Source organism: Dromaius novaehollandiae, chromosome 2, assembly GCF_036370855.1.
Source record: "Dromaius novaehollandiae isolate bDroNov1 chromosome 2, bDroNov1.hap1, whole genome shotgun sequence".
Classification (NCBI taxonomy): domain Eukaryota; kingdom Metazoa; phylum Chordata; class Aves; order Casuariiformes; family Dromaiidae; genus Dromaius; species Dromaius novaehollandiae.
The window spans coordinates 88,983,770-88,997,133 of record NC_088099.1 but is presented as its reverse complement, the minus strand read 5'-3'; the positions used below and the strand labels follow the sequence as shown (position 1 = coordinate 88,997,133).

General features: G+C 39.3%; 1 protein-coding gene across 1 annotated transcript in view; it reads left to right on the top strand.

Moving 5' to 3' along the window:
* CDH9 (cadherin 9) overlaps nucleotides 1-9,383 on the top strand; it is a 69,377-nt gene extending 59,994 nt beyond the window's left edge. The window contains exons 9-11 of the mRNA XM_026115582.2: nucleotides 4,257-4,374; nucleotides 4,463-4,714; nucleotides 8,458-9,383. Of these exons, the coding sequence (XP_025971367.2) occupies nucleotides 4,257-4,374; nucleotides 4,463-4,714; nucleotides 8,458-8,945 (858 nt within the window). The 3' untranslated portion in view covers nucleotides 8,946-9,383. The remainder of the gene's footprint in view (nucleotides 1-4,256; nucleotides 4,375-4,462; nucleotides 4,715-8,457) is intronic.
* Nucleotides 9,384-13,364: the final 3,981 nt, after the last annotated feature.

The window sequence follows — 13,364 nt, the reverse complement described above, 5'->3', positions numbered from 1 at the left end:
AAAAGAAGGAATTTGGAAAAAAAGGGGTTTAAAAATAGATACCAATGACTAATTATGCTGGCTGATATCTTGAAAAGAAGTAGTAGCAAACTGCATTGTGGACATTCTAATTGTCTAAGATTTTGTTTTACTGGAAGAAATTTTTAACCTGAAAACATAGTGTTTGTCCTCCCATACTCCTCATCTTTTCCACTCTCTTCAACAAACCTTTTAAGAATGCATCTGAAGCATGTTGCTGCATCGTTAAAATGTGTACCCTGGAGTGAAGATGCAGCTGTGATTTGTACACAAGATATACCAAGCTAGTGCAGGCTGAAAAGCTCGCCTAAAAGCAGCTAGCTAATGCTGATCTCTATACTGTTAAAGATATGCTGTTAACTCAACCTTACTTTAATGGTCCCTATGCTTTCTTTTAGGGGCAAGCCCAAGGCTGAGCCCATGACCCAGGATGCCTAGCTGTGCAGCTCGCCTAGCCCAGGAGCGTGCTCTCAGGAAAAGCAAGGACATGCTCTGAAGTGCTCAGGGACCCTTATTATTTCAAAAGGCCCCCAACTAGCTCTTACCACTTTCTGTCTTTTGAAGAGATTAAAAAAAAAAAAAAATAGAGTACAGGCTATACCTAGGGAAGTACCAGATATAAGCAGGGCATCTGTTTTTAGGCAGTCTTCAAGGCAGCCCTGTGGACAGAAATCAGTAAATACCATGCTTCTGACTCTTCCAGATTACTTTTTCAGAGTGGAATATAAATATGAATATAAATACCAATAAAAGAGCCACAGTATAACCTAAAATCACGTTTGACTGCAGCGTAAGCCGTGGCCTTAAGAACATAGCAGTCTGGAGAAAAAGACAAAATAGCATTATAGCCAAAACATATGGATGCTGCTGGGAAATAGGCACAAAGCCTTTAATGGAACCCTGGCCCTACCATGAAAGAAATCCTCCAATTTCAGGGGGAATAATTCCTCATTCACAACTCCCCCTATATTGCCTGACTATAAAACTACTTCCTCTGGATTATAAAAGAGAAAGCTTTATGTTAAAGCTTAAGATTGAATTTTCAGTATTGTCAAAGATAAGTGACCCCCAAGAATTTGAGTTTACCCGATAAAATCCACTAAAGAGTATGATTTTCTGTCTTCAAACACACACACAGAAGCACATGTGCATGCGTGCGTCCATGTGCGCGCGCACACACACACACGCACACGCAGAGCAATAGAAGGAATGACAACAATGCTGCATTTTCCAAATTGAGCCCAGTCACATGGGAAGTTATGGAAGGAAAAAAAAAAAAAAAAGAGAGTACCTTTTTTCTCCTCTAAGTCTGATATGCTTGAATCATATTAGAGTAAAAGTCATTTTCTTGAAATAACTCTTCCCTCATAAATCTTACAGTGTCAGAGATCTTTCTCTGAAGTCTTGGTGAAGAGTGTTCATAACTCAATGTCCAGAACTGCTTCAAAAGGGACGAAGAATGCATTTCCAACATGAAATTACAAAATGTACACAAAGCAGCACTAATTTACCCTTAAAACTGCCGTATTCAAAAATAGCCACATCTCTTTAATTTCTGCAGTGATTATCGCTAACACCGTCTCTTTTATTTACTGCTGTATAGCTGAAAAAAACCTTAAATAGATAATATTTCTAATTTTTCTTTCATTTATTCATCATTTGGAAAAATTCACCTGCAAGCTCCCTTTCTCATTGTTCTTTTATTCTTCCATCTTTCCTGGTGGAAGAACAGCTGGTTGTCAATTTATGCAGCCAATAGCTAGAGCCGGTAATAACTTTTTTTTTCCTCCTTCAGCCTTACACTCAACAATAAATTTTCAATGTAATTAGGTTCCTCTATGCCTGGCACAATTCTCTCCTCCATGTGATTTGCACATGAAGGGTATCAAATCCAGATCCTACAACCATCCCACTGACACATCTCAAAAAGCCCCATGATACTCAGCTGCAATTTCTGGTAGCTATTATATCAGGATATTTTCTCCTTGAATTTTTCAGCAAGTAATTGCACAAACATTATCACACATTTTAATTTTCTCTCTTATATCTGGTGCTTTTACTCTCTCTCCCCATCTTTTCAAACTTTTAAAAACACTAGAAGAAAATTTTCTCATGTCAATTTGTTATTTTACTTCTATCAAATGGATGCTTTATTGTAGTAATACATTTTTACATTAAAGAACACAAGACTAAATTGAAGCACCATCTTGGTCTTAGTCTATACAGGGCTACTGTCAAAAGATATTGTAGCAAAGAGAAGAACAATGTGACATTTGAGAAATGTTGGTATAATCAGAGCATGAGTGACATACTGAGCAGGCTGCTTTGCAATAAACAATGATTTGTCTAAGCTTGAGAACCTGCTAAATGGATTAAAAATTTTTCTCAAGTGCCTTACTCATCACATGCTTTAAAAATGAACAGACCTTAATAAGTAGTTATGATTCTAATCACACTTAGAAAAACAGCAAAATCCTGCATTCTGCGTGGTCTCTTCCTCTTGTACAAGGCTGATGTTTGCAAATTCAATTTCAAGTCCCTCACTGATGACAGGCTATCCAGGAATATATCTCAAAAAAAAGGGGTGGAGGGTCGGGGGAGGTAGAAGAGCTCTTGCTCTTGCAGTTATTTTAGAAGGAACTCCTAAGAAGGGAATGAACCAAACGGAGACATTCTTTACTGTTGTTTTTTCACTCATCTTGCAGTACAGCACTAGCAACAGCAGGTTTCTGGCTTCTGAATGTTCTAGTAATAAAAACATTTTGGTAGTTTTGGGAGCCCTTTAATTATGTTTGTCCAATAAAGTGTTCCATCCTGAGAGATGCCGAATACCTCCAAAAATTTAACTGTGTCTTCAAGCCCCACTCAAACTGATGTTCAGAGAAGCACATGAGAAAAAGCTATTCCTAACTTGATTGCTGCAAAGCTTAAAAGTCATATCAATGTTATTTGTCAATTGCTGTTTTTCTTGAAGAACTCATGCTACATGTTCCCTGGAAATATCAGAGAAACAAGCAGCAAAGTAAGCCTTTGATAACAAGTAGCTTTGATATCGGTGGGATTTTAGGACACTGACATGCTGGAAGCACTTAGAAACCTCAAGGCAGGTTTCCCCCACAGCTTCCAGGGAAGCAAGTCTGACTGCTGAGCGCTTTTCTACAGTCAGGCACTATAGGAACTTCTCTTTTGGGCCATATTGAATTGCAGCTTCCTAAAGGGAAGTTTACTCCCTTTCCCATACCATTAAGCTTCGTCATCTTCTGATAAAACTCAGACATACCCCCAACAAGCCAAGGTAGAGCATGGGTCACTCTCCAGTGTGATACCTCCTAGGGAAGGCAAAGCACATAGCAGTCTGTCACACTGCACCCTGAAGTTACTACTACTCATGCAGTAGTAGGTGATGTTAACTTGCAAGTCATTTCATAACCTACAGCTATTCCTGGCTAGCTTTTCTTTCCTCAGCTCTGCAGCTTTTTTTCCTTAGCAGTGGCTTAAAATAATCAGAAAAAAAAAAGTCAAATCCTTAGTGTACATGTGGATGTATGCACACAGGTATGCATTTGCACACATTTTCATGTAACAGGGAAGACTGCCCAATACAGAATTACTGCTAAGGCCTCTCTTTTTCTAATCCACTCTACTCTGAACCTAGGCTGGTACTATTATAATTCTCTCCCAGCTGGACTTGACAGCCCTTTTTAGGGCAGCTATAAAGCTCCACAGCCAGAGGTTTCACTTGAGGAGGATGTAAAACATCTCCCTTTATTACCTCAGGACAGCCAAGCATCCTGCCAGTGCAATATTTCAATTTATTGCCAGGAGCAGATGAGGTGAATTGGGAATCACACCCACTTAACATCTGGTTCACACCCACTTAACATCTGGTTTACACCCAACTCTGTGTCTTCGCTATATAGGGCCACAGAAGGTTTATGGCTTATTCAGAAGGGCAGTTGTGTCTGTACTGCTGCAAGACACTGACTACAAATCAAAGCAGATGGCTGTCTTGCAATGAGGACTGGGCCCTTTTTTGTCCTCTGTTGTGTGTTTAAACAATAAAATAACAATTTTTTTTACTGTAATTCCCTATGTTTGTGGGGAGAATATTTGGCTTAGGACTTCAGTTTGTGCCTTTAGATAGAACTTTGCTCGATTTTTACAGTACTCGAAAAGCAGAGGGCTTATTTCAAACAAACAAGGCTTCTAAAATTCATGAAATACTGTCTTCCTTATAGCTGATACAGACTGTGAGTGCAGTTGACAAGGATGAGCCTGCTCGAGGACATAAATTTTTCTTTGAGTTGGTGCCAGAATTTGCTGTTCATCCAAACTTCTCCATCATTGACAACAAAGGTAACTGCTGATCAATACCCTGTCCTCTGCCCCATGCGACATACAGCTTCATCCCCTAGCATTCGTTTATTCTGCTTTTCCATTCTAGATAACACAGCAGGAATTATGACTAGAAGAAATGGATACAGCCGCAGCAAGACAAATACCTATCTCTTGCCAGTCATAATATTTGACAATGACTATCCGATCCAGAGCAGCACGGGCACGCTGACCATTCACGTGTGTGCCTGCGACAGCCAGGGCAACATGCAGTCTTGCAATGCTGAGGCCCTGCTGCTCCCCGCTGGCCTCAGCACAGGGGCGCTGATTGCCATCCTCCTCTGCGTTGTTATCCTGCTAGGTAAGCGCCCTCGTTGTTTAATCACCTAGGCAAAGCACTGGTCACTTCTAGACTCCTGATATTCTCCAACCCTTTATTCATGTGACACTGCAGAGAAACATTTTGTAGCTAATATGGTATTTTTTTTTAACCCTGTTTTCTAAAGTGGGAGAGGAGGCAGCAGAGTGGGAAAGGAAGTTACTTAGAGGCTGTTTGTCATTTTTAGTAATCACAAAAATGTGAAAAGTAGTGTTATTTACATAAAATAAAATTGAAAATCTAGGACCAGTTTTAGATACCATGCTCATATGAGTAATATTATACATTACAGACAGAGCTTCATTTAAATCTAAGACTTTAAAATCATATTCCTGAAGCTGCATGGTACCTTTATGAGCGATTAAAAGATGATCAATTATACTAGCTATTTAATCATGAATCATTTGTAATTTTTATTCTCAGGAAATATTTAGCTGAAAAGCATAGCAGAGAAACATTCAAGTGCTCACAAGTGGCAGTGAGCTCAGCTGATTGCATAAAGTGTGAGCACAGAAGTGAGATGGGTGGTTGGCAGGCAGAAGCACTAGAAAGGTGTGGGCATAAATGAAGGACCTAGAATAAATGCTAGCAGATAACCTGGCCTTACGGACATACCTGGCGTTAAGGACATAAAAACTGCAGCTCTCATTACTGGAAAAGTGAGTCCTTGAAAGGTCTGCCCTCTCTACTTTCCTGCCCAATTTTGTGGTTGATCTCTTTCTCTTCCACGTCACAGCAAAAAGCTCACCAAGGGGGCAGTGACAAACATACACGTCAGTTAATGTATTTCTAAGGAGAGCACTTTATTTTGGTTTTTAGACTACTAGCAAAATCAGCTGGACTCAGACTACTTATAGTAAATATTCAAGGAACTACAGAGGAAATCAGAAGAGCAGGACAATATATAGGAACTACATCTATTCTGTGGAGCACAGGGGAGGGAGGGAACTTGAGCTGGTTGTCCATGCAGCTGAGGTTTGAGCACCTCCCAGGCATGCTTTTGGTCTGGGTGCACCCGGATCACACAGGACGGTGTGTAGGCACAGTCTGAGGAGCAGTGCTTGCAGGGCACCACTCCCAGTGGGCATTACGGCTCACCCAGTGCCACATCTGGTCCCTGCCTTGCACAGCTCTTAACACCATCACAGTGGGGTCTGTGACTTCAAAGGCCCCTTTCATGCCGCAACACAGAGCATGAGACATGTGCTATGAAACTATTACCCCTACTCTCTTATTATGAAAACATCACTCTGATGGGCTGAAATGCTTTATTAGAGGAACTTCAAAAGAAAAGAAAAGAAAAGAAAAGAATAACACACAATTATGCCTTAGAACCACAGCAATATAGCATGAGACTCAGAACAAACTCAGGGACCAGCATGCTACGCAAAACAAATGAGACCACCCTGTGCCTCTTTGCCTCAGGGTCAAAGACCCTGATTTATTTAGTGTTGCAGAAATAGCCAAAGCCAGAGTGGTATAAGGCTGAAGAGGGGCTAAACAGAATAGCTGCTGTACTGTTGGTGTGGATCTCAGTGCTCTGTTTAACTACAGTCCAGAGAGATGAAGTGTGTTAGTAGGGTAGACTGGTGTCACCAATGCACAGATTAGGAGAGGCGCATTACGTACCTGGCTGTGAAAGACACTTTTTCATAATAACCTTTTCGATATCTGCCCTCACAGTTGCCTCTATTCTTTCATAGGAAGGTCTTAAATATACTTGAGTGGGTTATTACTCGTCTAGCATTAGAAAAACCTCAAAAGAATGGCTCCCATGCACATACAAAACCACAAAAATACAGAACAGCCTTTACATTCACAGCATTGTATACAGAAGAGCTTGGTTCATTGCTCTATCCTCAGCATGCCCATTCTTCCCTTTTATTCACCAGCACTCAAGTTATTTAGGGTAAAAAACTTTGCTCCTAAGACTGAGCACAAGTGTTGTAATGCATTTAAGTATGGCTTGGCATTCGCCATTATGCCCCATCCACAAATGATTTTATGCCCCCCACTATTTATTCCAGCTACTGGCGTTAGGCTCAAGTTCTTAATCACATTTAAGCATTGAATTGCCGCTGAAATCAATAGCATTTAGGTACCAGAATGTATTTACAGATCTTAACACCAGTTTTTCATGTCCCTCTGTAGAGGCTCGTTTCAGCTTCAATCCCTGCTTCTCCAAAAGGAATCACAGAATCACAGAATGTTTGAGGTTGGAAGGAACCTCTGGAGATCATCCAGTCCAACCCCCCTGCTGCTCAAGCAGAGTCACCTAGAGCACATTGCACAGGATCACGTCCAGGCGGGTTTTGAATATCTCCAGAGAAGGAGACTCCACAACCTCTCTGGGCAACCTGTTCCAGTGCTCTGTCACCCTCACAATGAAGTTTTTCCTCATGTTCAGATGGAACTTCCTGTCTTTCACTTTGTGCCCATTGCCTTTTGTCCTGTCGCTGGGCACCACTGAAAAGAGTCTGGCCCCATCCTCTTGACACCCTCCCTGTAGATGTTTGTATACTTTGATAAGATCCCCTCTCAGTCTTCTCTTCTCCAGGCTAAACAGGCCCAGCTCTCTCAGCCTTTCCTCATACAAGAGATGTTCCAGTCCCCTAATCATCTTTGTAGCCCTACGCTGGACTCCCTCCAGTAGCTGCATGTCTCTCTTGTACTGGGGAGCCCAGAACCGGACACAGTCCTCCAGATGTGGCCTCACCAGGGCTGAGCAGAGGGGAAGGATCACCTCCCTCGACCTGCTGGCAACACTCTTCCTAATGCAGCCCAGGAGACCATTGGCCTTCTTGGCCACAAGGGCACATAGCTGGCTCCTGGTCAACCTATTGTCCACTAGCACTTCCAGGTCCTTCCCTGCAGAGCTGCTTTCCAGCTGGCCAATCCCCAACCTGTTCTGGTGCATGGGGTTCTTCCTCCTTAGGTGCAGGACCCTGCACTTGCCTTCGTTGAACTTCATGAGGTTCCTCTCCGCCCACCTCTCCAGCCTGTCCAGGTCCCTTTGAATGGCAGCACAGCCCCCTGGTGTCTCAGCCACTCCTCCCAGTTTTGTATCATCAGCAAACTTGCTGAGGATGCACTCTGTCCCTAAAGGGTTATTTCTTAAACTAGGGAGATCACATTTTTAAAAAGAAACAGCAGTAGAGATTGGATTTCTGTTCCTGCAGCCATCAAAACCAAATAGAGTTTTGTCAATAAGAGTGAGAGCTGAAGGCCTTCAGGTTCTTATTTTCAGAAAGACTTGTGGATTCCACTTTCAAAAGTGAATTTAGCACTTAGGAATACCTAAAACATTAGCTTTCAAAGGCACAAATTACTTTTGCAAAGGAAATACAACTACTTTTGATAAAATTACCCTTGCAGACTGCCAGGAAGGCAGCACTGCACAAAACTAAATAAAAGTCGAGCATTAGTAGGACATTTTTTTTCCTCTGCTTTTCAACTTCAGCTTAATAGTAATATGGGTATCTATATCCAATACATAATATTTTAATTATTAGTCCCATAGCTATAAAAGAGTAGACTTTTTGACTTCTATACATACAATAATATTTTTCTCCTTTCACTTTAACTTGGAGATAGCTTTTGTCCTTATTTTAAACATCTTATCCTAGCCTTAAAACTTTTCATGAACCACAGATAATGCAAAATTTTTGATCCTTTTTTTCACTGCTAACTACCCATCTCTCTATTCATCTTTTGTTTCATTTCAGTATTAGTTGTCTTGTTTGCAGCCCTCAAGAGACAGAGAAAGAAAGAGCCCTTGATTATCTCAAAGGATGATGTTCGGGATAACATTGTGACCTACAATGATGAAGGAGGTGGGGAAGAAGATACCCAGGCTTTTGACATTGGCACACTAAGAAATCCAGAAGCGAGGGAGGAAAGTAAGATGAGAAGAGATGTCATCCCAGAAACTATATTTCAGATAAGACGGACTGCACCTCTTTGGGAAAACATTGATGTCCAAGATTTCATTCATCAAAGGCTAAAGGAAAATGATTTAGACCCAAGTGCACCTCCTTATGATTCGTTAGCAACGTATGCCTATGAAGGAAATGATTCCATAGCAAATTCACTCAGCTCCTTGGAATCACTTACCACGGATGGCAACCAAGATTATGATTACCTCAGTGACTGGGGACCTCGGTTTAAAAAACTAGCAGATATGTATGGTGGAAAGGAAAGTGACCGAGACTGAGAAAGTAATCTGTGACCTGGTCAGTGTTAGTGGAATTAATGTCTATGTTACTAGATAAAGTGGCCTACTCTCTTACTTGGGAAAAAAAATACAAAAAATAGGTGTTGTCTTAGTAAGGGTTTGCTTAATCAATAAGTCAATGTGAATGAATATGAATGATTTAGATTTTTAAAAATCTAGAATTCACCCTCTTTGCCTGAAAACCTCTGAAGAAAGGTTTTCATTGACAATAAAAATACAATAAAAGGCTTTTTGTGCCTTTAACAATGAGATGGAAACTTAATTTTTTTTTTAATTGCTTTGCATTACCTTTCCTACTAGCTGGGACATAGTGCACCTGCATTGTAACATAATCACAAATGTATACTTAAAAAAGATTAATATTACTGCCATATTTATTGAGTTAAAGAATGTCTGTGTGTTGATTCATCATGATATTTTTATATATGTATATTTATATTTTTGTATTTTTATGAAATAAATTAGTATTTATAAAAACACTACTTACGTACTTTGTTAATCACAAGGAACTGTCCAATCTTTTTGAAAAACAGGAAAATATTTGTCGTGAAATACTTCATTTTCAAATGTTTCTCCTTAGATTGGATTTATGGTTGAAATGTATGTGCTAGAACGATATGGATAGAGTTCTCTGTGATGAGAATGAAGTGTAGAAAAGAATGATTTTGAGAAAGTGATTATAAATTAATGCAGTCTGACTTGCAATGTGTATGACTATATGGCATAGGAATATAGTTTGATTATGTAGCTCCCCTGTACATACTTTCTTCTTTGAGCAGCTGTTCAGTGAGAGGTTTTAACAGATATGCTCCTGGGGATTTAAGGAACCACAAAAGTTTATTCCAGTAGACACGAAATAATCTTATAATACGCCTTTTAAAAATTCAAATAAGTAACCAAACATCAACAATCAAAAGAATCCTGTTCTATTCTAGTTTCGTTTTCATTTTTTGATGCAATTAGGCAAATCAGTCTTTTGTTACTAATAGCTTCCTTTTAAATCAAAGTGAGCTTAGCAACAAAAAAGAAAGTCAAACTAATATTTTATTAAAAATTTCAGTCTTCTTTTCCTCCAAAGAAAATACCCAAATGTATATACATTTGCATATATTTTAAAGTGTTAGTAGACATTTATGTACATTTGTGTTTAAAATCTATTTGATCGACTACGCAATCAAGTTTTAAGCAATGTACATTTTCCTCTATGATATAAGTTAAGAGTGATAGACCTACGATAGAACTGAGAGTTACAAGCCACATTTGTTAAAAATAACAACAGCCTCCCCACCCTCCCTCAAAATATAAGAAAAAGAATCAAAGAAATCAACAGTACAGGATCAACAATACTATTCATAGCATTCTTTCTTTGATACTGACTTTAAGAAAATACACGTATATAGATATCCAAAATAATCATATTTAAAAGTTTTCTCTAGATTACTTGGTTAATTTTCAGATTGTTTTTTAAAAAAATTAAAACACACCCTCAGGTTTGTGCTACCTGTCAGAATTCTTAAAAAAAAAAAAAAAAAAAAAAAAAAAAAAAAAGTATTGTAAGCGCATAGCACTTATTCATTATGATAATTTTTAATGCTTCAAAATAGCTGCATTTTTTCATAAATACGTACTTTCTATATTTTTCATGGATGAAGTAATATTTGTCACTGTACAGATGCCCAGAACTTTGACAAAAGAAAGAATCTCACATAAAAGGAGATGAAATCTGGGAGACAGGACTTCAAAACTCTTCTACTATTTACATTCCTACCTATTTTGCTGACTCTATATTAAGCAACCTTTCCACTTCTACATTTGCACAGGAGCTACAGTTGCACTCTCCTCTTGCTGAAAAGCTAATAAAGAGGCCTTAAAACAAGGTCACTTCCCCCATGCATAGGAACACATTCCTGCCTAGTATTTTCCTCTCTACTACATTGTCTTTCAGATTTTTTTCCTCAAAGATCTCTCTTTACAATTATTTAGCTTATCTCCTCCCAGCTCAAAGGATGCATCTCAGGATTTCCAATACTGAAATTTCTGGGGAGGTTTCCAAGCAGATGACTGAGTAGTTCACTGTGAGTTGTGTCTCAAGTCTACAACAGTAGGTTACATGCAAAAAAACATCACCAACACAAACAAAGCAAAATAACAAGCATAAAAAGTGGCAGCCAATGTACATGGATGTGATGTTGCAACAAGACATCACTGTAAAGGTGTAATGTAAGTTTGATGGCATACAGATATATATTTCTTTTTTGTGTCTTTTGGAGATGTGAGTGAAAGCAGAAGCCTTATGGTATCTGTGTTCTTAACAGTGCGGTTGGCAAAGTGGAAGTACGCAGGAATTCATTAGTCTTTCAATGCAGTCTTCATACCTTCAAGGCACTGCCTTAAGATGCAATGGGAGAAAAGAAGCAGGTGATAAAGCAACCATGTTCCTGAAAGAAATGACTCAAATTAAGAAAAACAATAATAATTTGGGGAAAACTTCACAGGCTTGAAAAAGTTGTACACCCAACTTTACCTTCAGTGACAAACAAAATAGATTGGACTAAGAGGAGAGCTCTTAGCAATTTTGTAAGCTGCCCTCAGAAATCTGAATATCACACAGTGATACAGTACGACAGGAGAGAAGAAAATGGAAATGCATCTGTCCTCAAGCAAGGCCAGAAACAGACAAGGTACATGCTGGTGGAGCTGAGCAAGGTTTAAGACGCTACGAATTGGTGCAGGACACATCAAAGGCTATCAGTTTGATGTGAGAGAAGCTACTGGTGAAGGGAGGATGAAAGAAACTATGCAAGGCATCCTTCTTCTCTGAATACATTTGAATTTAGTTTAGAAATTGTATTTTCCATAAAGAAATCCACTCATTTATGTATTGTTATTTATCTTTTTCTCCAGAGAGGACCGAGAGGAAGGAAAAAAATATTGTTAAAGTTACCTCAGAGAGTGCTCTGGTAGGGATATATCCTCAGTATTGTATGCTGTACTGTGGTACTTTGAGAAAATCCCCAAAAAATCTTCAAAAAAGGTGCCAGCTCCTCTTTCTCTCATTCTAGATTTTCCCATCTGATGTGTCATTGCCAAAAAAGCAAAGAGAGAGGGAGTTTTATCCTGTGTTTTCAGCAAGGGAATAAGACTCTCCCATGCTTTCTCATTATGTCAGTGGTGAGCCCAAGAACTCTGTACCCTTTAAAACAACACGTTTAAATACTGACCTACACAGACTCACAACACACGGAATTTCACATTATTCAATATAATGAAACAAGCCATTTCTCTAAATTACTAAAAATTTCAAGCCTTCTTAAAAAGACCTAAACTGATTGGCAGGTTTATCACCTGGCATTCCTAACCTGTAGTGATTGTGGGCATGCTCAGTCAAATGGGCTGCCGAAATTTTTTCCATTATTTTTGTTTTCAAAAAAATGAATCTTCTTTTATTCTTACATCTAGAACAACACAGCACAAGACAGAAGAGGCATTTGTATTCACAATGGAACTACTGTGGTGTTTCTGTTTTGCTTTGTACCATTTTTATCTCTTTACATATGTTGAGGTATTTTTTGGCCTTCCTGAATACATTTCCTACAACAGATCCAATGAGTGACAGCCATATGCAACAGGATGATCTTCTAAGTATCTTCATCAGTGAGATATTTCCGATGCCATAAACCAGACTGCAAACCAGAGTACTCCCCACGCAGGAGTCTGTTTCCACAGCAGTAGCAGTATCCCTCAAGGGTATCCCTGCCATCTTTGCCTATGAGGGAGGTGAGGGCCTTCTCTGTATTGCGTAGTCAGGAGAGCGGTCACACTACCTCCGAGTCTGCCTGCCTGAAAGGCTAGTGGGTTATATCTGTAAAGCTCATGTCGTACCAGCATCCTCATGCTCAGCATGGATATTGCAGGCAAATAAATCTCAAGTTTTCGATGACTCTAAACAGGCAGAGGGCCAGATATGGGAATGAGTGACTATTTGCATGGCATCAGCAGAAACAAAAATCTACCTTACAAAGGTGGCATAAAAACTGCAGATCACTGTGATTAACTTCTGTTTTTCCAGTAATAGGTTCAGCCTGATGTGGTTATGTGCACTATTTCTTTGATTATTTAAACAATACTTTTGTGAAAGAAACCATTAGCAAAGTTTCATTATTCCCTGAATAAACATGAATTTTGAGGGAGAAGGAAAGGAGAGTGGATAATAACTGTGAATGCAAACAACTCATTTTGAAATCAGGTAGTGCTAAATCATCTCCTTTTTACTGTCATTTAAGAAATGGCTATATGACTTCTTGAAATCCTAATGCGGCATCACACCTAGATGCCTCTATTTGGATTCTTGAAGCCACATTGAAGGAAAAGAAGGTCCTGAGAGGCCCTGCAGAGTTT